Source organism: Sphaerodactylus townsendi, linkage group LG10, assembly GCF_021028975.2.
Source record: "Sphaerodactylus townsendi isolate TG3544 linkage group LG10, MPM_Stown_v2.3, whole genome shotgun sequence".
NCBI classification, from domain to species: domain Eukaryota; kingdom Metazoa; phylum Chordata; class Lepidosauria; order Squamata; family Sphaerodactylidae; genus Sphaerodactylus; species Sphaerodactylus townsendi.
In genome coordinates this window covers 60977098-61000987 of record NC_059434.1, presented here as the reverse complement: position 1 = coordinate 61000987, position 23890 = coordinate 60977098, and the positions used below count along the sequence as shown (strand labels likewise).

The following is a 23890-nucleotide window of genomic DNA, read 5'->3' as shown; positions in this document are numbered from 1 at the left end:
TTGTGAATTCTGCATGATTTTCTGTTTAAGTCCCTTTGTTGTAATCCTTTAACTCATAGATAACTCTACCTGTCTCATTTAAACTATTTATGTAAATCAGCTAATTTCAAGTATCAAAGCATTGTTAAACAAGATGGGAATATACTTAACTGGGAAGAGAGATTGTTTTAAACTTTTCCCAAGGATTTGGAGCTCAGTTGCTGCTGTGCCTAAAGCCCAACCTATATTGTCAACCACTGAGTTGAGACCTGATTCTAATTAAATTCTTTGCTGAGTATAAAACTTCTCAGAGGAGTTTTCAGAGTTGTTTTATCAGTTCTTGTTTATTTAATGTTTCAGGGTGTAGATGGCCCAGTTGGTCCACATGGTCTTGCAGGTCCAAAAGGAGACAGAGTGAGTGAGATTGCCTCAAAACACATTAATACCAAGCCTGTCATCAAAGTCAAGGAATCCCGTTGAATAAACTGTATTAATTTTAATTGATTAATTGATTAAATGTGTGTATATTTGTTAAAAAAAGAGTTCTAATGGGAAAAAAGTGCTTCCATTCTTAAAAGATAATACCTGCCTGCATCACGTCAAGCATCATCCTTAAAGAGTCACTTTCTCACACAAGGAAACGTCTCTTTTAAAAATAGTGCTTGCCCTCTGTGGTCCTCAAAGGTACTGCTGTTATAAAAGTATCAATCTGATTGATTGTTTTAGTCAGTCAAATTGTTTTTAATCAGTCTAATTAATTGAGAGGGGCTGTGGCTCAGCGGTAGAGCATCTGCGTGGTATACAGAAGGTCTTAGGTTCAATTCTCAACATCTCTGTTAATAAGATCAGGGAGTAAGTGGTATGAATGAGCTGCCAGAAACCCCAGAGGACTTCTGCTGCTCTGTATAAACAATACTAACCTTGAGGACCAAAGGTCTGGTGCAGTTTAAGGCAACTAAATGTGATCAACTAAATTTTTCATCTGCATTTGTGGAAAACTTCATTGTTTCCTTAACTGGTTGGTTTTTAAGCCATTTAATAGCATTAGACTTTTCAGGTATCATAAATGTAAACACAGGAAAGTCATAACAATGTATTTATAGAAAAAGTGTCACAGTGAAAAAAATGAGGTAGCTCAATCATAAAAAAAACTTCCACATTTTAATCGTTAAACCGCTTTAATGCATTTTTACACCTCACTGATCTTCAGGATCATTGTTTGTTACCTGAAATCCCTGATGATAAGGTAGGAAATACATATTTAAAATAAATCTCTGTAACTTACCTTTAAGAAAATATCTAATAGAAAATGGATAGACTCAATTGAAATAGTAACCAAAGGAAGTTTTCTACAATTTAAATTTTAACCTAAGATGAGATGGGCCGACTAGAGGAAGCCACTTAGGGCTCGTTTTTCACTGAGGAGCTCCAATATACAAATCACCTATTTAAAAATAAAATTTAAAAAAGAATGATTCAAGTAAAAATGAATGATTCAATGTAAAAATCTCACATTGACCAATTAGGTAATAAGGGATAGAGTGTTGAATTCGGTTCAGAGAGACCTGGATTGAAATACCCAGTAAAAACCAAATTATGTATTACACAGATCTGTACCATTTTTTCGTACTCATGTTCAGGCTGTTTCTTCAGAATAACAGGAAATACATTGTTGTTTACAATATCTCTTAAGCCCATTAAGCCCAAAAGATACTGCTTACCTCATAGGAGGAAAAAGTACAAGTATCTCCTGCCTCAACCGGTTCACTTTATCTTTCAGCATAAACTGCTACATGGGATTGTTGGGAAGAGACAAAATGGATAGTACTACACATATATTCCTAAACTTTGGAGGAAGAACTGAAGCATAATAAAACTACATAGATAAAACCTCTTGTTCATATTGTTTCAGGGTGAAAAAGGAGTTTCAGGAGATCCTGGACCCAGAGGACCATATGGTTTGCCTGTAAGTCATATGACACTTTTAGAAAGTGCAGTTTCCAGAAATGCTTGATTGAATGGTGCTTTGTTTCCTGACTGGTAATCACAGGGAAATTCAATTAATGTGGGTAGCCCGAGGTCACTGTTCTTGAAGCAATTACTTACCTGACGTTAAGGCAGATTCACACTGTAACATATGTCTGTATAAGCGTAGTTCTGACATTCACTAACAATGAGAGAATCTAGAATGAAGAGCTCTTCCACACTGTGTGACTCCTGGCATTTTCATTGTGCTGTAAATTTTTTATTTATTATTAAACTTTTATACCGCCCTCCCCTGGAGGGCTCAGGGTATTGTAGCTTGTCTCAGGGTACCAGAATATAATGTCAGAAATTCTGGGTAATTTTTAAAAGCTCAAGAACATGGTATTTTAACTCCTTTAACAATCTTATGTGATCATAAGGGTCTCAAAAGAAAAATCAACTTTCACGTATTCAAAATACTTTATTTTTAAAAAACTATTTGGAGAAAAGTTGATTTGACAGACACAACCAGCACATTCTCCTCTTATGCAAAATGCCTTGTGCGGATTGATTTGGAACTGTGCAAAAGAAGATGAAATAAGTTGAAACTTATGGTACAAAGTTTTTCAAGTGATCATTTTTTTTAGTTTTTTATGTTGTATTTTTACAGTATGAGTAATATGCCCTCTGTTTAATATAAAATTATTTGGGAAGAAGCATGATTTTGCTTTTGCTTTGGATAAATATCTTAATGTTCATATTGATTTTATTTTTTTCTAATTTTTTCAAGAATTGTGAATTTTATTGTGAAAGTTTCGTTAGTAAAGCTTTGTGCTACATTTATTTGATTATTTGAAAGCGTCAGAATGGATAGAAATATAAATTCTTTGGGTCAATTTAAAATTAACAGTGCAATCCATGGGAGGGGGCAAAAGGACTCATAGAAGCAGTGCGAGGTCACACCGACATGGGTGCCACTGCACCAGGGCAAGGGCCAAATGTGCCAGTGGAAGGGTTAATATGCTGGTGGAGGGGGGTTGTACAACTTCATGGGTCCCAAACCAGAAGTTGTGTACATCGACGCTCCTCCACTGTAGAAACCTGTCCTGGTGCTGTTTGGGGTGGTCCAGGAGCATTCCTGGGGGTGGATCTGACTTTAATCATCTTCTACAGGACTTTTGGTTTGGGAACACCTCCTGGGGTACCCAGAAACTGACACCACAATTTATTGCGGAATAGCCCATTGGATGGCAGTAGGGGTTTTCAAGTTGGCCAGGGTTTTTTTTTTTTTTTCATTTTTCTATGCTCCCTGCCAGGCTTCAGATGGGACCTGGGAATTCCTTGGAATTAAAGCTCATCTTCAGACTACAGAGACCAGTTCCCCTGGAGAAAATGGGTGCTTTGGAGGGTAAACCATGTGACAGGGTATCCTACTGATACCCCTGTCCTCTTTAGGCTCCTTCCCCAAACCTTCAGGAGTTTCCCAACCTAGATCTGACAACCCTACTCCCATTCCCCATCGGTGGCCAGGGGACCTGACAACCCAATTCTATGCAGAGATTTTGAAACGTTTTAACAGTGCAATCCTTAATAGAGCTAGAACCTTCTACATCCATTAACTCTGTTAGGATTTCACTGTAAGTTACCTTAATAGGTCTGCTTACTTAGCCCTCCTGATTTGACTTGTCTTGAGATCCAAAAGCAATCCAAATTCTTAAATTTTACTTGAGCAAATAATGGCACAAAACAGTCTTTTTCTTAAAATGAGCCATTTACACTTTCTTATGTTGCAAGACATACATTCTGAAAACCCAAAGTATGCTAGGGCAGTCAGACTCTGCATATGGAAGCAAGAAACTGTTTCATTGGGCTGAGAGCAACCTTCTAGACCTGAGTGCTCAACACATAATGGGAGTAGACTGCATCCAAGTAGACTGTCCCAGCCAGACCCAAATAGACCACAGAGAATGGATACTGAACAACTTGGTGTTCAGAGAGATAGTATACATATTCAACCTTCCCCTGATGACCTTTTTGCATCCAGCAAACACTTTCAGGTACCCCAATATCTGTCCAAATTCAGGATGACAGACTGGAAAGAACAAACAGCCTTCTGACAAACTGGCCAGAGGGCCTCTTGTATACCTTTCTTCCAGTTCCATTATTGGGAAAAGTACTCAACAGAATCAGGAAACAACGAACATCAGTAATATTAGTGACACCATTCTGGCCAAAGAGACATTGTTTTTGAGAACTCATTCAAGTGTCTCAGAAACCTTTGTGGCATCTACCCCAGAGACCAGACTTATTCCAACAAGGTCCACTTCTACCTGGCTGAATCTGACGGCCTGGTGTTTGCAAGGGCTTCCCTAAAAGAATCAGGTTTTCAGATGAAATAATAAAAATTATGTTTCAAGCCAGAAAACTCTTCACCAGAAACATTTATAACCATACATGGAAAGTTTTAAGTCAGCCAAGGAAAATAACATCCTTCCAAAATCACCATCTACCAAGGACATTATTCAGTTCCTTATAAGGAAGGCTGGAGAAAAGGCCTAAAACCAACACTCTGAAGGGACCAGTAACAGCTCTGTCAACGGTCCTGTCACTCAAAGGAATAATGACTTCCCAGTAACAGTTTCATAAAGAAATTCCTGAAAGGAGCTACTCAACTGGCACCTCTGGTGCATCATCAATTTCCCATTTGGAATCTGAACAAAGTATTACAAGCATTAACAAAACAGCCATTCGAGCCTCTGAAATTCATAGATTTAACATTTTTATCCTGGAGAGTCGCCTTCCTAATAGCCATAATGTTTGCCAGAAGGGTGTCAGAACTAAGTGCTTTATCCACGAGGGGGAAAGTGTGTATTTTTCACAAAGACTCTTAACTGGGCAGCCCAATATCGGGGGGAGGGGCTGAATTCCCCTCTGGAGGCAGTGCAGGCTTACGCCAGCGGAAATGGCCTCCCTGATTAGTTATTGCAGCAGGAGGCAAATCAGCCACGGTGCCTGGCCTTACATGGGTGCTCCCAAGTGGCCCCCCCAATTGTGTCAGCATAGTGGGGCATTCCAGGGCCAGGGCTAACCTTTGTCAGCCTCCAGTGCCCAATCAGACCTCCTGTGCCTGCGGAGTTTCCAGCAGAGATACACCATGATATTCGCCTCATAAAGGCTTTTAAGATGAGTTGTTTTCTTTTTCATTATTGGGCTTTCTTTGCCATGGGAAAGCCCTTTGGAACAAGCAGAGCGGAGCTGAAGCGGCGCCATTCCCACCCACCTGTCAGTTCTGAATTGGGCTGTTGGAACAGATCCATCCTTTACATGTAAAGTAACTTCTAGTTTTCAACAGCTAAATTTCTTTCTGTTCAAACCAACACACCCTAAAGAGAAATCCTGGCACAAGCTGGATGTCAGGAGGGCTCTAAAAATCTACCTGGAAATAGCAAAAAGAGTTTCCTCAGTCAGATTCTCTTTTTGTGCTGTATGGACTGAACAAGCTAGAGAAAAGGGCTTCAAAGACATCTAGAGCACAGTGAATCAAACTGTGCATAAAACAGGCATATGTTTCTCAAGGACTGCACTGTCCTGCCAGCATCTGTGCCCATTCCACCAGGGCTGCTGCAAAATCAGTGGCATTTATGACCAGAGCACCAAAAGAAGAAATCTGTTGAGTTGCAATACAGTCTACATTTTCTACATTTATGAAGCTTTACAGAATCAACCAGACCAACTCCACCGAGAAAGCATTCAGGAGAAGAGTCCTACCTTATACAAAGTTTAGGTATGAAAAGTTCAATGTAATAGTTATGTCATCCCTGTATGTAGTTATGATATATAACCAGTCTGGATGATGGAGGAGGAAGAGGCGGAGGAGAAAGAAGAAGAAGACATTACACATAAACAACTAGAAGGGCCAGCCCCTTCTAGGAGAGCTTGCAAAAAATTTACATAGCCCTGCCTGTAGCAAAGAGGGTGGGACTTAACCAGCCTGAATGACTTCACTGCACTGAAGAGAAGACACCCTCATGCGAAATCTTAGACCAATGCTCTCTAAATCATCAGTACTCTGCAAAGTATGTGCTTCATTTTATGTTTGCAAAGATTGATATCATTTTAAAATCTCTCCTTTCTGATTGTCCTTAATTAAAAAATTGAAAAAAATGAAAATTCAGGCACTCCAAACACAATATATTTGCTGTATATCTGAACTGTTGTAGTTGATGTCTTACTAAATTACTGGCTGATGGACATAAAGCTTGAAATAATGTCATATGGTTCTTTACTAGGGCAAAGATGGAGAACCTGGCCTTGATGTAAGTAATACTTATAATCAGTTTGTGTGGTAGGTAAGGTTTCCTTTGAAATAATAATCGCATGCTTGGTGCATGTTGATTTTTTTCCCATTTGGTGTGCATGATGATCATGCAGAGAATATACTAAACATTGCATTGGGGTTTTCCTTCAAATAATGGTTAAAAAAGAAAAGAATAACAATTAGCAATGTAAGAAGAACAATGCTGAGCTAGGGCAGTCTTGTCAAGGCCACCACAAATAACACCACGGATAAGTGCCTGCAGAAACTGATGATAATTAGAACACCTGAAGTGCATGGCATTAGAATTCTCCTGAATCCCGATCCATAGATGCAGCTGGTGATACCTGAAAATATAACCACATGGAAGGTGCACCACACGGCACTGCATTCATTTTTCAGGCTGCCTGTGAAAATCTGGTGATTTTACGAACTAAGAATTCAACCTGTAACAAAAATTTGATTTAAAATGGCTGAAATCTCACAGGAAGATGATCCTTGTGTAGTAGCTCCACGTAGTTGCCTTTCCAAAGTGGTGTGTGTGAAATGCATTTGAGTTTATTAATTCTTAAGTTGCAGTCCATCATTTGATCTTTTACAGTGGGGAAAGATCATTGTAATCTTTTCTCAGTAACAGTGACCTTTTCAGCGGTTCTTTTCTATGACCGCCATTGCCAGTTTGCTTTTGGGGAAAAGGGATAATGATCTATTTGGGTATTTTCCTTATCTTTACTATCCTGAACATTACGGCCTACGTTTGATTTCCAAAGCATTTGGTTCAGTATTCCCTTTGTGCTTGTGTGTGCATAAAATTCAGCTGTACAATAAAAACAAACCCCACATATCAATATACATAAGCCAATAGAGGTATTTTTTGTTCATTTTTTATAGGGTTTCCCTGGTCCTCGCGGAGAAAAGGGTGATGTAGGAGAAAGGGGAGAAAAGGTGACCTCAATGCTATTAACTGTTGTTTGATTACTTAGCCTAGTCAGCTCTGTCCCAGTCCTATAATTTTGTCCCATTAAGTTTGACTTTTCCTCCTTCTGTGTGCCAAAAGCCATGTCATGGATCTTTGCTAGACAAAGTCATCTGTCAGATTGTGAAACGTAGTCTCCCTGCCATACGAAAAGGTCTGCATTTCCATAATGGCATAGGAAAGGCTTTCTCCTCCAATACTCCTGACAGTCGGTGTTTGTTTATGAAACAGCTACTAACAAGAGACATTGGAGTGGCAACATGGTAGTTGATGCTGGGCCTGATTGACATTGAGTGTAAATCAATATAGCTCCATTGACTCCAATTTAATACATGCTGTATTTATATTTTGCAAACATCTGGCTCACAGGAGAATAGACCAGAGCTAAAACATTTGCCCCAACCCCGAGAAAGTTAGGTACAATTAATCCAGTTGAAATAGATAGCTAACCTCACAATTTAGCACTTTATTCTATTTCCATGTTCACCTTTTTCTCAGAAGCTGAGCTCCCATACATTTTAGAAGTCCTGGCACACGTTAGGGGCTTCTCTACACAATTTAACTATTTCAATATTACACTGTATGGATAGTATTGCCAATGTGGCCATTCTGATCTGCATGTGGAACTGTTGCATATGCCAGTTTCGCTGTTGAACTCAATGAGGATCCAAAGAACTGTGAAACCAACTCAGTAAGCGAACTGGACTTAGACTTGGTTTTTGTCCGCAGGTTTCGTGTAGCATGGGACGCTGCTTAAGAATGTGAGGGCAGTTTCCAATGCACTTGACATGGATGTAAAATGTGCTGCTCAGGCAGAGGTGTAGCAAGGGGGGAAAGCACCCAGTGCACTGGTGCAATCTCCATCTCCGTCCCACCCTGGAATGCCCCCACCGCACCCTTGCCATTCCCCCACAGGGGCCTGCGCCTAATGCATCACGCCCCGCCCCTGCCCCCTTGGAGCTATGCCTTTGTGCTCAGGGGGAGCATAAGCTGTTCTTTTTGAGTCTGAGGCTCATTCCGCACATGCAGAATAATGCACTTTCAAACTGCTTTCAGTGTTCTTTGAAGCTGTGCGGAATAGCAAAATCTACTTGCAAACAGTTGTGAAAGTGGTTTGAAAACGCATTATTTTGCGTGTGCGGAAGGGGCCTGAGAGACAAAAAGGCTTTTCCTGCCCACTACTGCCTCCTCTTGATTTTATTTGCTTGTTTTTGTTTGCACCATTAAAAATATACCAGCACTATTTCCTGGCCCCCACAGTGTTCCCCAAGTGGCTTGCAAAAACCATGGAAACTAGACAAAAGCATGGGGAAAATACAGCACAATCTTTTTTGAAAAGCACAAATACAAAATGCTGTTTGGCAGGCACTCAGAATTTGGGGAGTTTCATAAAAATCGAATGGTTATTCATTATCATATGTTTGTGTTTGATGTCATTTTAAATATTGTTTTATTTTTATATGTGAACAGCCTTGAGCTTAAGAAAATACACAAAGGTCTTAAACAAATATATTAATTAAATGATGCAAGCCTCAAGGGTTAGGTTCAACAGTTCTCTGGATCCTACCCAATGGCAACACCAGCTGCTAATATAGAATTCCTTGACCGTTTCAGCAAATAAGCTTTCATGGAAGCTCTGTGTGGTGACAGATGACTGGTGCACCTTGGGAATACTGGGCTGAATCCAGGATATTTCCAAATCCTATCCTGACACTCTAACCTCTGCACCATGTATTTGAAGGATAAGTGATAAGGTTTATTGTACCTAAATTACCCTGTATCACTATAATAGCATCTTATTTTCTATATCCCATCAGAACAATTTTTTTCTGACTATTAGACTTATTCACCATTTAGCCAGTGACATTAATTATATCAAACTGCAGGAATATAATGTTTTTGTAACTACATAGATTCCTAGATTTTCTAAGGAATAAATTAATATTTTTGACGGAAATCGGCTTTTTCTTCCCCTTAAATCTGTAAATGTAGATCCAAATCCTATGTCATCAGGTAGTCATACTATTTAAAATCCTGTGGGGCAATTACTTTGACTGTAGAGCCAAAACAGTCATGATGCAAGATTGCTGTGATTGGCTCACTTGAGATTTATTTAAAAACAGCCACTGGGCACTGCAAATTAGATTAGAATAGTAATGCTGGGAAATAATGTTTAACTCTTTATGTTGAACTATTTTATATTTTAAGGCTGCTATCAGCCCTATGCAGCAAAGAAAAAAAGCCCCAGGCAAATAGTGGTCTTTGTGATTACCCCTCCCCCTCCTTCGATAAGTCTAATAATAGCAGTTCTGAGGGATGAGAGCAATTTAAATTGTAATCCTATGCACACCTTCTTGTGAATAAGCCCCACAGAACAAATTAGGATTTTCTTCACCATAAGCATGCATTTGATTGTGAGAACATGAAAGTGGTCAGAGTATCCATAATAGCTTTGTCTGTTATTTAGTAATGCTGACACTGCTCAAATAGGGAGAAAAACCCCTATGTAAAAGAACACTCTTATCATTTGAGGTCGATTCCCCATGGTCAATTAATTGCGTGATACTCACGCGAAATATCCAGGTTTCAGCAAGAACTCCCCACTTCTTGAGCGACAAACAGGGATTCATCCCGTTTCTGGTTCTCGTTCTTCCCCTTATCCCGCGTCCCAGCAGAACCTGCTTACAAGTACAACTTTTTCCCTTAATACCCTTTCAATTCAGTTTTGTGGGGAGGAACGGGGGTCCAATCTGTGTTTGAAATTCCCGCCGTGGAGTGTGACGCAAGTCTAGCAACCAATCAGCTCTCGGCGGGCGCTGAGTGATGCGCACGCAGCCTCTTCCAGGTTTCAATTTCGCTGAAAAACCGCTTAAACGATTAACCGTTCACCCTTCCAAATGAGCAAAAACCCACTTGGCGCCTAAATGCTTAAACGTTCATCCTTGCAGACGAGCGAACCTCAGGTTAGCAAGTCACAGTGAAAAATTTATTGGCCGAAGAAGGCCCAACACAGCATGCCAGCCAATCAGGAGAGACCCCACAAAGGAGATCGCATGGTAGTGGGGATTGCTACATTTCTGGGATCCAAGATAGGCCTACATGTCTTTGCTGCGGTGGGGAGGTTGAAACCTCTATTAAAGGGTGCAGTTTCTTTACAAACTTGGTTTGATCTAGATAGAAATTCCCCATGGGGAATCGACCTGAGTCAGGCACAGACCCCTTGCTGATTAAACATGGCTTGCAAAAGCTTTGCTGCTGTTACCCAGTCCTCCTCCAAGCGTTGAACCTTACGTATCCAAAACTGGAGAGGAAGCAGACCCAGGAGACAAGTCTTTAAACAGATGGTAGTATCCAAGTAACCTTTCCTAGAGATCAAATTCCTCAAGATGGCTTCACTGTATTTTTCTGTGCCTTTTAATATCAGAAATGAGCCTTTGACAGGGAAGTTTGTGAGCATAGGGAATCTTCAGGCATTTGACAGGGAGGTTTGTAAGCAATGCTGAGCTGAGAATGGAATATTCATCCATCACCAGTTCTCTTTTAAGTCACTTTTTGGTTTGCAATAAAGCAAAATATTACTACATAAAGAACAAATTGATGAAATTTTCTATGGATTGCTAACATCAACCTATGACAAACAATAATGCTTGGTTCAGGTGGAAATGTATGCGCAGTTTGTTCTCACTCAGAACTGTATTAAAAATACATGTATGTCCAAAGGATGCAATGTTTTATCCTTCAGTTTCTTTAGCATTCATTAGTTGTACATGGACAGTCTTTCAGAGCATGGAAAGACGAGAGGCAGGCTCATATTCAATGTGACCAGAAACCCAGGGAAAATCCTGAGTAGAGCAGTGCTGTAGGGGAGGGGAAGGGACTGGCGCCCTGGAAAAATGGCACCTGTGCCCCCTCCCACAAGCCTCACTTACCTTTAAAAATTAAAAGAGCAGCCTGCTCTGGGCCGCAGGGTCGGTCTAAGGCAGTGGTGGCAAACCTTTGGCACTCCAAATGTTATGGACTACAATTCCCATCAGCCCCTGCCAGTATGACCAATTGGCTATGCTGGCAGGGGCTGATGGGAATTGTAGTCCATAACATTTGGAGTGCCAAAGGTTCGCCACCACGGGTCAAAGGGGAGGGCAGAGCAATTCTCCACTCCCCACACCTGTGCCCGGGGCGTTTGCTCCCCTCTACTCCACTCTATGGAGCAGAGAACCCCATTATGATGATTTTATGTACGCCCAGGAGCACTGTCTTATTTTCGGGGAATGACGGTATTTTGTGTATTATTATTCAGTCCCCCCTTTATTGTTGTTTATTTGTTTGTTTGTTGTTGTTGTTATTGTGTATAACAACAGCAACAACAACAACAACTTTCTTCTTCTTAATAATAAAAATAAAAATAAAAATAAAAAATCACAATGACCTGCATTCTAATAGGCTTTTAGGTCAACACATGAAGGATGAGAGTAGGGAAAGAGTTCACAATCTCACTACTACTACCCATGTGTTGAAAGAACTTCTACATAAGGATAGTTATAACTCACGGTTATATCAAGAAGGTTTTTTTGAGCTGGTATTTTCCTTCCCAAAATACTACTACAGAACATTTTGGCACACAGACAAAACAGATGAATAATATTGTTTGTATGATGTAATACAGTATATCTCTCCATGGAAATGTGTTTGGTTCTCATTTGAATGTTCATACAATATGCCATAGTATATATCATGTGTGTTGTGGAATGTACATATATAAGATACGTCACTTTAAGGTGGTTAGGGTCGTCAAGAATTTCTCAGTGATTTTAAAGAATGTGTCTGATATTCTGTAAAATTAAACAAACAGTTTCAAACATTTAATTTTCTGCTGTAAATGGATGCATAATCTATTGTTTGGTGGGAAAGGGGGTAAATGACCATTTGCTGCCTGTCATCCTAATCCTGCCTACCTTTCCAGAGGTGCACCCCTCCGTCTCCTTTTACCTTGCTTCCTTACAATTCTTCCGCCCCTTTCACCCTTCTCCTTACAAATTAAATTTTTTTCTGCAGTCATTACTTTTGACAGCCCCTCCCTGGTTCCTTCTCATTTTATTCTACTAATTTTTCTTATGCCATTTCCCCCTCTTTATTTAATACTCTTAATTATCCCTACTTATGTTTTAGATACAATCGTGATGTGTGCTTTTTTTAATTAAAATGAGGCACTTCTGGTTTTGTTGAAAACTATGAGTGAGCCTGAAACGCATTTACCATTGTGATCAACTGGTCAGGTGTAAAATCAATTACAAATGAAATCTCAAAATATCTCTTGCTGACTAAAAATGAGGTCACTTTGTCCAATAACAGGTATGTCTTTGTAGGTACATCTTTTGCTGTAGATTGAGTTCCTGCATTCACTCTATAAATTCTGAAATTCCCAGCTTCATGACTAGATTTTTCAGTTTCACATGCTGCTGTTGATGAAACTCTGCAAGTGATAGTTTAATCCATGAAGGATGCTGATGAATATTTTAATATATTTTTATTTTAGAAAATAGTGTCCCCAGGAAAAGCATTATCATAGCTTTAGATCAATCAACCATTGAACTTTTGAATCCTTATGCAGGGTTAGAAATGGGAAAGCAAACTTGATTCTCTATGCTACCCATAAATCTGAATTGATCTGACCTAGAATAAAGTTATGAGAACAAGTTTGGCCAAGACCTGGATAGAACTGCTAGATAATTTCAGTAAAAGATGTATAGCAGCAGGTGATCACATATAGTACCAGAAGTGTATATAACTATGCGGGCAAGATGTTCTTTCCCTGTTAATGTCACCTGGTTTACACAGAGAACAACATTTTCTTGGGGAAGAACTATATTTCTGTCTGGGGAATGAACCGAAAAAAATCCATTTCCACCTCACAGAATATGAAATGGGATCTCACAAATGTGCTAGAACAGTGGTTCTCAACCTGTGGGTCGCAACCCCTTTGAGGGTCGAATGACCCTTTCACAGGGGTCTCCTAAGACTCTCTGCATCAGTGTTCTCCATCTGTAAAATGGATAAATGTTAGGGTTGGGGGTCACCACAACATGAGGAACTGCATTAAAGGGTCACGGCATTAGGACCACTGTGAGAACCACTGTGCTAGAACTTCCATGTCTACAAGAGATGGCTGAGTTGGGTGAATTATCTGAAGGGCTTTTCATGTTCCAGATAGGTCTAAGTTTCAAACCCTGCTTTAGGATTCCAAGTATCCATAACCATGACATCAGTCAAGAAGCCTGATACAGTTAAGAGATGCACTTGTTGATTATAACCATCATACAATTATACTTTTTCCACATAATGCATCGTTCAAACTTGAACACAGTGGTAAGTGTCCTTTCAGCCCTCTTTGGCTAGAAAAAAATATTTTTCAGACATCTTTTTCTTTCCTCACAAAAAAATGAAACATTTGTTTTGTCCAAACCATTGTGTCCACAGGGGGAGAAGGGAAAGAAAGGCAAAAAGGGGCCTAAAGGGGAGAAAGGAGAACAGGGTGCCCCTGGATTAGATGCACCTTGCCCGTTGGTATGTCTCACTTGTGTATTAGAAATGTCTCCTCTTACAGTAGACAACATTTCAAGATGGTTCAATGTAAAGAGGGGCAAGCTACAATTTTTGTGCAATGCTCGGTATTCATTCAGACCAAAATAACCTAGTCTTGCAAGTTTAATGAGCTTTAACCTATATCAATCTAAAATATTGTTTTGAGGATGTTAAAACGAAATATGTTATCTATGTACAATTCATTTTCTGTGCATAAAATCTGCTTACCTCCAGATACTCGATCTCGCTACCCAATGTAGCATTTATTCTGACAGATGGCTTGTTTTTAGGAAACAAAATGCCAGCATTATCGAGTGGCCTCCCCTTGTCAGCTTGCTTCTCTTTCATTCTGTTTTTTGTTTGTTTGCTCCAGCAAAGTCAGCGCAAAAAGCATTTCTTTATTAGTAACACTGCAAGTTAATCTTTACAAACAGGGATTCCGTGGAGTTAAGGGGGAAAAAGGGGAACCAGGCCAACCTGGGCTGGATGGGCTGGATGCCCCTTGCCAATTGGTACAGTATTGCTCGTTCCTACCAATCCTGCATGTAATTCCTGTGTTTCTAGTGGATTTCCAATGTAAAGTTTAAACAGATCAGACTTTACATTACGTCTCCTCCTACATGCATGTGCATGACCAAACTGCCTTGCTTTGGTGATCATAACAGTATCTGGAGATCACACATCCTGTCAACATTTGCAATATAACATTAAACATTATTGCACCTGCATCATATAAAATGCTCCTGAGTTTGTTGTATCCCAGCATTTACAATAAGTGTAATTTTTCCTTCAGGATTGTAATTTGTTTCCCTCACCATCACCATCACCACCAAAATTGCCTTCTCCCCTACTTACTATGAATGAATTCCTATCGCAACTGACAAAATGCACAGGACAGTGTACAAAATACACTACTGACTGACTTATTGCTTGCCCTGCACATGGGTATGAATTTTATCCTTGCAGCATCCTGAACATTTTGAGTTCTGGATGCATTTATATTGGGTGGGTTAAATAGGAATAATATTAGTCGTGTGTGCCCATTAACACACAAAAACAAGAAAACTTTAATCCCAAGAACGTAATGTGAGCTCAGGGGTACATACTTCCCTAGTGATCATGCCAAAATCGGGCTCCACTGTGTACTCATAGAGCCCAAATCACTGAAAGCATGGAAGTCTGCCCATGGAACCTCCTCACGTGTAAAAAAAAATTCATTGGACCTGGACAGAAAACATTGTTTGATACTTGCTTCATTGTTGAATTTAAGGAGGAGATTAATTCACTGGATCTCTTGTGTGTGTGAAATAATACCAAGACCATTCTAGAGAATCGATAGCATATAATTTGGAGCTGTTCCAGTCTATTCAATATTAGAGAATATTTTACGCACACAGTTCTTTGCAGCTGATGCAAGGAGCGTCCCCCACTATTGAAGAGGATTCTTGTGGAGATCTCGCTGGCGGATTCCACATGGGCCAGAAGCAGCGGTATGAAAACGGTGCAAACCCTTTTACACCATTTTAAACCATTTTACACCGTTTTCACATCGCTGTTTTTGGCCCATGCGGAATCTGCCTATGTATGCATCAGAGCTCCATGGAGTTTTATACTGAAGGCATTGTGTTTAATATTAGGGTGTAAATTTGTTTATGTAAAGTTATACACAGTGCAATTCTAAGAGCACTTTCCATTGGATTCTGAGTAGACTTGTTTAAGATAGCACTGACAGCCATGTAGGATGCAAAGAAAGAGGATCTCACCAGCGTGAATGTGGTATCCATGATCAGTTCCATTGTATAGTGGAATGGTATGCACATTTGAAAACAGACTTTCTCAGATTTGGCAAGAAATGTAACGGCCTGCAGCCCAAAGCCCTCACTGTCTTTCTTTCTTAAATGTTTTAGTGTAACAGCCTTTCCTTTGGAACTTAATTTTCCACAATATACACCGCAGTATCCCACTCTATGTTAGCATGAGATCAAGCCCCTTCCTATACTAAAATTCTACTCATTGATCCTTCTCCTTTGTACCAATCTGGCAACACTCTTCATTTTCAACAATATATAAAATACATTTTTATTGTTTAAATTTTAAAATCAGCATTTTGCACACATTTCTAAAAAACTTCAAAGTTTTATGGTTAGCAACTAGAGATGATCTGCATGTTCTGTTGTTCTTTTTATAGTTAAGCATGATTTTCTAAAGATGACTGTTAAAAGTTAGGAAGGTTTTATTTTAAAGTGAAATGTTTCTAATTTAAATTGTCTGGACAGACCTTATCTGAGTATGTAGTATATATCTGGCTTGCCTCTGTTTAATGATAACCTGCAGTTCATGTATTTGGTTGTGAGTAAATGAAGCATTCCTACAATAATTTTTCCAAAACATTATTACCTTTGAGTATCATTTGTGTCTGGAAATACCTGGCCTCTATGCTAGTGTCTTACAGATAGGCAGCTGTAGACAAAAGTGATATTTTGCTCTAGATATAAAAGAGAAAGCACGCTGGAGTTGCTAGAGATTCTCAGAAGTGTTTGCAGCTAAGAACAGGATTCTGTACCTCCGATTATGTCTCTCCTCGGCCTCTGCGCTCTGCAGAGGCAGATTTGCTTATGGTTTCTGACCCCTTAATGATATGACTAGCCTCTACCAGGGCCAGGGCCTTTACTGACCTGGCCCCTGCCTGGTAGAACATTCTTCCTCCAGCTATTCAGGCTCTGCAGGACCTTAGTCGTTTTCACAGGGCCTGTAAAACAAAGCTGTTCCATTGGGATTTGGAGGGAGGGCTGGTTGCTGGTTCCCCCACTAATCCCCACATACCATTTGGCTGGTTGTTTGTTCCATGCAGGTCCCCTCCCGGGGTGGGGGAATAGGAAACCTTGGGTGCCACCTAAAGTTGGGTTTTTATCATGTGGATCTTGAAATTTTTAACGTCCTTTTATTTGGATGATGTGTTGTGTATCGGTTTTATCTTGTATTGGTTATTGCTTTGGCTTTATCCTGTATACTGCCCAGAGCCCTTTGGGGGTGGGCAGTATACCAAATTTAATTAATATAATAATATATGCAAGTCCACAGCAATCCTATTGAAATGTGTCCATTTGCAAGGTCAGATTAACAGACCAATTATGTAAAAGTTTTCTTCGTGGAACTGGTCCCTCCTCAGTGGATGAGCTTATCACTGAGTCTGGGTGAACTAGAAATCAACCTCCCACAATCCAGCTGAACCAGAATGACTGAATTTACCTGACTTCTACCCTGATTTCCACTAGTTATCTGTCTGTACTGCCAAGTTAATTTTTCTGAGCAAAAATAATGATGTTTCATCCCACGCACCAGGTAGGACTTAGGATATAGTTTTCAGTAAATTCAAGTACTCAGACAATTATTTTGGGCTCTCAGGTTGCAAGTAGGTTAGTATCAGGCTGGCCCTAGCTAACAAAAAGTTGAAAGTTGTTTAATTGTTCAGTTTTGCTAATTATGTGTACTGGGGATTTAAATGGTACCATTCCCTCGTCCCATCTCTAACAAGCTGTTGCCAGTCTCAAATGACTTTCCCAAACCAGCTATGATCAATCCAGGAAATCAGGAAATCCTCAGTATACCTGCAAAAGTCCTTTGAGAAGCACACAAAACTGTTTAGACCCCTGGGGTGCTGTGTGTTTTCCGGGCTGTATGGCCGTGTTCTAGCAGCATTCTCTCCTGACGTTTCGCCTGCATCTGTGGCTGGCATCTTCAGAGGATCTGATAGTTGGAAAGGAAAGCAAGTGGAGTATATATACCTGTGAGTAAAGGTCAATAGGTGAGGGCATCTGAATAGGAGTGGCCTGGCAAGTGAGTAACAATGAAGTGAAGCATATGAGTAACAAAAGAGATAGCAAGGTCAATATGTGAGGCATCTGAATAGAAGTAGTCTGGCCTTTGTTCCCTTTGATTATCTGTAGTCATCCTGTGCCTGTGTGGAGCTGATTAGTCACTGTCTTGACTCTAGTGTTTTTCAAAACTGGCAGCCAAATTCTGTTCATTTTCATGGTTTCTTCCTTTCTGTTGAAATTGTCCATGTGGTTGTGGATTTCAATGGCGGCTGCCTCTCTGTTAATAGTCTATAACGCAAATAGTGGGTTGCCATCAGAGTGGTCCAGAATTTACTGTGTGTTTTAAATAAATATTCTGTGTCCAGGTTGGTTCATTATGTGTATCTGCTATTACAATGATTTTTCTGGCTGGAAATAGTCTGCAGTGCCTTTCGTGTTCTTTTGAGGATTCATGTCTGAGCACTCAGCGTTTGGTCGGGTCCCTTATGTAGACTTGTCCACAGCTACATGGTATGCGGTAGACTCCTGCAGTAGCTAGAGGATCCCTCTTATCCTTTGCTGAATGCAGCATTTGTTGAATTTTCTTAGTGGGTCTGTAGATTGTTTGTAGTTTTCTTCATCAGTTTTCTTCATCAGTTTTCCTATGCGGTCAGTGGTTCCCTTGATGTATGGTAAGAACACTTTCCCTCTAGATGGCTCTCCTTTATCTTGTTTACCATTAATGAAGCTTTGTTCAGCAGTCTTGCAGCTCTTCTGATGTCTGTAGAGTAAACCACATTAGCCTGTAGAACCCGGTTTGGAGTGGTTCAAAGATTCATCTTGGAAGGAGTTGGAGGTTCACAGGATTCTGTTTGCACGATCTACCACAAGGGTTTGTATGGTGCTCCTTTTTTGTTCTGGATGATTATTGGAGTTTTTTAGTGTAGATATCTATCAATTGTATGCTAGGTTTTCTGTATGCACAATGTGTGGCCCAGTTGTTGGTTTGGTTTGCAGCTGACTAGGACATCTAGAAATGGCAGTTTTCCTTCATTTTCTTTTTCCATAGTAAATTGGATGTTTGGGTGGATCTTGTTGATATGGTCCAGGAACTTGTTTAGTTCTTCTTCTCCGTGGCTCCAAATGGTGAATGTGTCATCCACATAACGGAACCATATGGTGGGCTTTTTTGGTGCTGTTTCCAGGGCTTGCTCCTCAAAGTGTTCTATATAAAAATTTGCTATTACAGGGCTAAGAGGGCTACCCCATCTTTCTGTTCACAGAATTCATTATCCCACTGGAAGGAGCTAGTAGTGAGGCAATGTTGAAACAGGGCTGTGATGTCTTTTGGGAATTTCCGGTTGATGAGTGCCATGGTGTCTGCTTAGACCCCCTTCAAGTCAGCCATGTGCCTGAGCACATCATTTTGGGAAGTCATAAAGTCATTATAACGAGATCTTCCTCAGTGTTTCAGTGAATTTAAGTTACTCTGGTTTTCTTTTACAAAAAATGCATTGTAAAAACAGTACAAATAGCAACTTCTAGCAGCCATACAAGATAGTAAGTTGGCATGTTTGTAGGTAGCTAGCATTGAATTCAATTATCCTAAAAACCTAACTCCAAAGAATTCCAGACACAAGTGATGCCCTCTGGTTCATGGAAAGGATCACTTCTATCTCTGAAAAGTTTAGCATTTTCCATTATTGGATATTGTGTTATAGCTGCAACACAGCAATCTTTTGCAACTAAATGGGTTTATCTACGCAGGCAAATCCAGCTATGTTGTAGTCCAATGGGAATACAATATCCAATATATAAGATACTGCCTAGGTGCTCTGTTCTAATGAACTAAACAATTCATTTCACTGCTGATCCTAAGCGCATGAACTGGTGAAGGCAGTCTATGATTTGCTTATTTTGGGACTGAGTCCCTTGTTGAAAACATTCCATTACCTCTGTTACATGAGACACTAAAACCTTGCTTGCATGAAACACTTTATGGTGTTCCTAAGATTAAAAACCAACCATTGACAGTAGTTGTTTTCTTTGTAAAAACATAATATTATATATATGTATATAAAGATAATTGCTGTGCATCTCACCCATTATTTTATTGGATGTTTGAATTTCATTCATATTCCTAAATAAGAATTGTGCTGTATGGAATATGGAACAATGTATGTGTTAGTAAGATATATTACCAAACTAATAATGCAATTTTGAACTCTCTCTCTAATACAGGGGCCAGATGGGTTACCAATGCCTGGCTGTTGGCAAAAGGTAAGACACCGCAGGCATTGTTTCATTGTGATGCCTATGTTATCAAGCACCAATATGCAAAATTAGATCAGTCCATTGATGGCATGGCAGAACATTAACAAAATTCTTACAAAGCAAGAATAAATGGAATTTGACAACAAAAACAAGTGAAAACAACATGTGATTTTTGAAATGTGCATGCAGTAATAAATGGAATTTTAAAAATTCTACATGATATATACATATCGGCTTAGTTCAGACATGATGCAAAAACCATAGGTTAGTTTAACCATGGTTAGTATGTGAAACCTGGGTTCCTTTCAAAAATTGGTTCAAATCATGGGTTGCCTTGACAAATATTCGTTTTATCTATTTTGCTCCCATACACATCCCACTGCATTGTGGTTAAAAGCAGAGTTGCAGAACAACTGTGTGTTCATGCATCAGATGAAATCATAATTTAGACAAACTGTGGTTAATAAATCCACTTCAAACAATGATTTTGGAGGCTGACATGACTTATCCTAACTAGCTGCAGTTAGCAGAGCACCTGCATTTGGACAATCGTCACATTAGCTACTGATAATTTAATTGGATGTGAGGGCGATCTGGCTGCGACATCTGTCACCCCATTGATCGCCAGGGTTGATTCGGCTGATCTGGCTGGCTAGGCGGGTGTCCCCTACCTCCCTCACCGCTCCATGTGCGTCCCTCCCGAAGCTGCGCGCTCGGTGGAAGAGGACGACCATCCCAGATAGAAGGAGTGTACCGTTCTTCGGTCAAGGGTATACAATAGCTGCGCTCCCCTGCTAGAACCTCCAAACAAGCTCAAGGTCCATTTGTACTGATAATTTAATTAAGCCAGAGTTTCTTATGATGTCTGAACCAAGAGATTGAGTACTATAGTACTAACCTTGTGAATTTCTGTTTTTATCTCTTTGCAGTGATGAATCTAACTTTGCAAGCATGAAGTTATGTATATAAAACACTCCACCTCTTGTATTTATAGTTGAAAATGGAACAATTGATTTTACAAGTCTGAAATATGTTTACACGTAGCTGCTTCTATTTGTTTGCAGTATTCCATGTGTACATTTATTCGTCATGTACATCTGCAATCCAGCAAAATATAAACTATGTGAGACGCGTGCAAAACAAGCATTAATCTCTCTGCAGAGATCAGTCACAGACATATGATTTTTTCCTGCAATTTTACTCCCCCTATTTTTTTTTACTTGCATGGACGTTAAGTGCCATGAACAAGTTTACATGAAACTTTGACCAAATACAAGCCCAGTGCTATGAAAGGTACTGTACCTGATTGCCAATGGAATATAGTGACGTTGCTTCCATGTTCACATTCATAAACACTTCATTGGATTGTAGCTCCAGTATTTGCTTAGGGTGACTAAAAACAAAAGCATGACTTGCGTGCCAAAACGGCTTGTGTGTGTGATCGCTTCATATGCTCCAGTGGCTGTTTGCTATGACTTTCAATTCAGACACCTGAATTGTTCTTTTTTTGTCATCTCAAGGGAGTCACACCATGGCTTATTGCAAAAAAATGATAAAAAGGAGATTAGATGATGGTTTCCAATTTGGAAGGGAGTGCTGTTCCTTCTGAAGGTGGATGGCCTTTCAGTTTTCTGGGTCATGGAGTCGCCTTTGCCAAAAAGGGTAACACCAGTCCATCAGCATCCGTTTGCTTGCACTGCTCACAGTCACATTGCATTTGCCTTGGGAGGATGTCAGCAACAGCGGCTTGTTGACTGTTTGACCAAGAAGAAAAGAAGCATGAAGATTTTCTTTGTGAGTAGCTTGGCAAGAGTTGCTGAGAAATACCAAATGGATCATTTAATGATAAGCCCCAGCATCAACTGGAGGTCAATGTGACCGTATTTAAGGATTGGTGCAGTATGTGTTTCACATACTGTATTTTGGGACTGTAAAGGGGAAAGAAAGTATTCTCAGAAAAAGACACCATAAAATGCCTGCCTCTGGCAATACGGAACAGATGGAGATTTATGTGGATTGACATTTGGATTTTAGAAGTTCCTGATTAAATGACAAACTTTTGTAAGATTTTGGAAAATATATTTAATTTAATGTATTTCATGTTTCAGTTCACTAATCTACAGATGCTTACGTTTTGAGGAACAGTACTTGTGTTTGGCTTTCTTGAGCATTATGGTTTTGGGGGACCGATGAGGTCTTTACTTCTACAAAGCAAAGAGCTGTTTATTTTTTTACTTGTACAAGCTTATTTGAACATATAGCTTTCTTTTCTTCTACAATTACATGTTTTGAGCAATCACAGTTGAAAAAAAATATGGAGGAGAGAGGATGAAGAATGATTACTATATAATATTCACTGGATCTTACAAAATGTTTCCCCAAATGTAGACATTATTTGCATCAAGCTTTTAATTACTAATTCTTTAATTTCTATATTTTGAACACATGAAGGTTTTTTGAATAACAAGTTTATGTTGTTCACTGTACCTCTGTCCATTTTTTAAAAAAAATCATGGTCTCTGTCAGAGTTGGTTGCTACATTTGTATGTTCATTCATGAGAATTTGTTTTTTATGCCTGACCAAATAAGATACGCATGTAACAATAATAATAACACTAATAATAATGTTTGTAGGATAAACGTGTCTTTATCATGTAATCATCAATTTTGCATCAATAAGCATCAGTTTCTGTAATATATCATCTTGAAAACAGTGTAAAAGCGATTACACTACCAAATATTAGCTCAATACTGCCTTATACCCATGAGTGAAGAGTATCTGCCCTATAAAAATTAACATTTTATTCTTACTTCAATTTCATATTTCAAAATATCAAATCCATCATAAAAAATACTGTAAAAGGTTTTTTTTCAGACCTTAGAAAACCTTTTAAGAAATGATTTAATCCTGATGCATTTGAATTAAAAAATTTACAAATAGTTTTGCTAAATGTCTAATAGTCTGGAAACATCAAAAAGCTTAAGGAGCTCAGCAAAAGGGATGCTTTTTTATCCCAATTGCATGGCTTTTTTATTGGAAACAACTCCAAGTGCACAGAAAAGCAAGATAAATGTTGTTAAAAGTAAACAAGACAAATCAAATGAATGAAAAATAGATCTACTTTTAACAGTTCAGACGTGCAAAATGTAACCTTAGTCTATGTTAACCCAATTTCTCTGTAATTAGAGATATGTATTATTTCATCCCGATATATCAGTGAATGTATCAGTTTTAAATCTAGTCCAAAAAGAGCTCTTGCAAAATGTCTCATTCAGGAAACTATGTACCTGTAAACAGAGAAGAACATTCCAATAATTTTATGGAAATGTATTAATATTGTGACTTACTACAACTTTTGTGGCTCCATTTTTGTGTTGGTTTCATCTGGAGAAGTATTCCCTATAATATTCAGTGGGGGCAAACCTATGTTCATGGACTACAATTCCCATCAGCCCCTGCCAGCATGGGAATTGCAGTCTATGAACATCTGGAGTGCCATAGGTTCGCCACCACGGGCCCTATATGAATAAACAGAGCCTTGTTTTCCTGCCCATTGTGCATGCTCAGGTAGGGCAGTCTGGGAGTGGGTGGTTTGCATGTCCCAGTCTTGCCTTTCCTCTTCTTTGTTCAACTTATTCAGCCTCTGGAATTGATAGAATTTGAGCAAGACTAGATAAGAATATAGGACAGTGGTGGCGAACCTTCGGCACTCCATTTGTTATGGACTACAATTCCCAGCAGCCCCTTCCAGCATGGCCAATTGGCCATGCTGGAAGGGGCTGATGGGAATTGTAGTCCATAACATCTGGAGTGCCAAAGGTTCGCCACCACGGATATAGGAGATCAGTGCTCATTTTCTAATGCCTAACATTCTGCCTGTCAGCATGTTGGAGATGGGGAACCACCATACGCCACAGATTTCAAATCTTTCACCCACTGTTGTAAGAACGAAATTAAAAAGCAACATGGTGAGAATAACCCACCCAGCCGACACACGAACATGT

At 39.5% G+C, this 23890-nt stretch overlaps 1 protein-coding gene across 17 annotated transcripts in view; it reads left to right on the top strand.

Moving 5' to 3' along the window:
- The window catches only part of COL25A1 (collagen type XXV alpha 1 chain), a 312924-nt gene extending 289354 nt beyond the window's left edge, over positions 1-23570 (top strand). For 12 of the 17 annotated variants that reach the window (XM_048509064.1, XM_048509061.1, XM_048509070.1 and 9 more), the window contains 7 exons: positions 340-393; positions 1892-1945; positions 6234-6260; positions 7151-7204; positions 13710-13796; positions 19853-19891; positions 20815-23570. In XM_048509064.1, the coding sequence (XP_048365021.1) occupies positions 340-393; positions 1892-1945; positions 6234-6260; positions 7151-7204; positions 13710-13796; positions 19853-19891; positions 20815-20817 (318 nt within the window). In that variant the 3' untranslated portion in view covers positions 20818-23570. Of the gene's footprint in view, positions 1-339; positions 394-1891; positions 1946-6233; positions 6261-7150; positions 7205-13709; positions 13797-14248; positions 14327-19852; positions 19892-20814 lie in introns of all 17 variants that reach the window. The other 5 variants (XM_048509068.1, XM_048509069.1, XM_048509066.1 and 2 more) reach the window with 2 other exon arrangements.
- Positions 23571-23890: the final 320 nt, after the last annotated feature.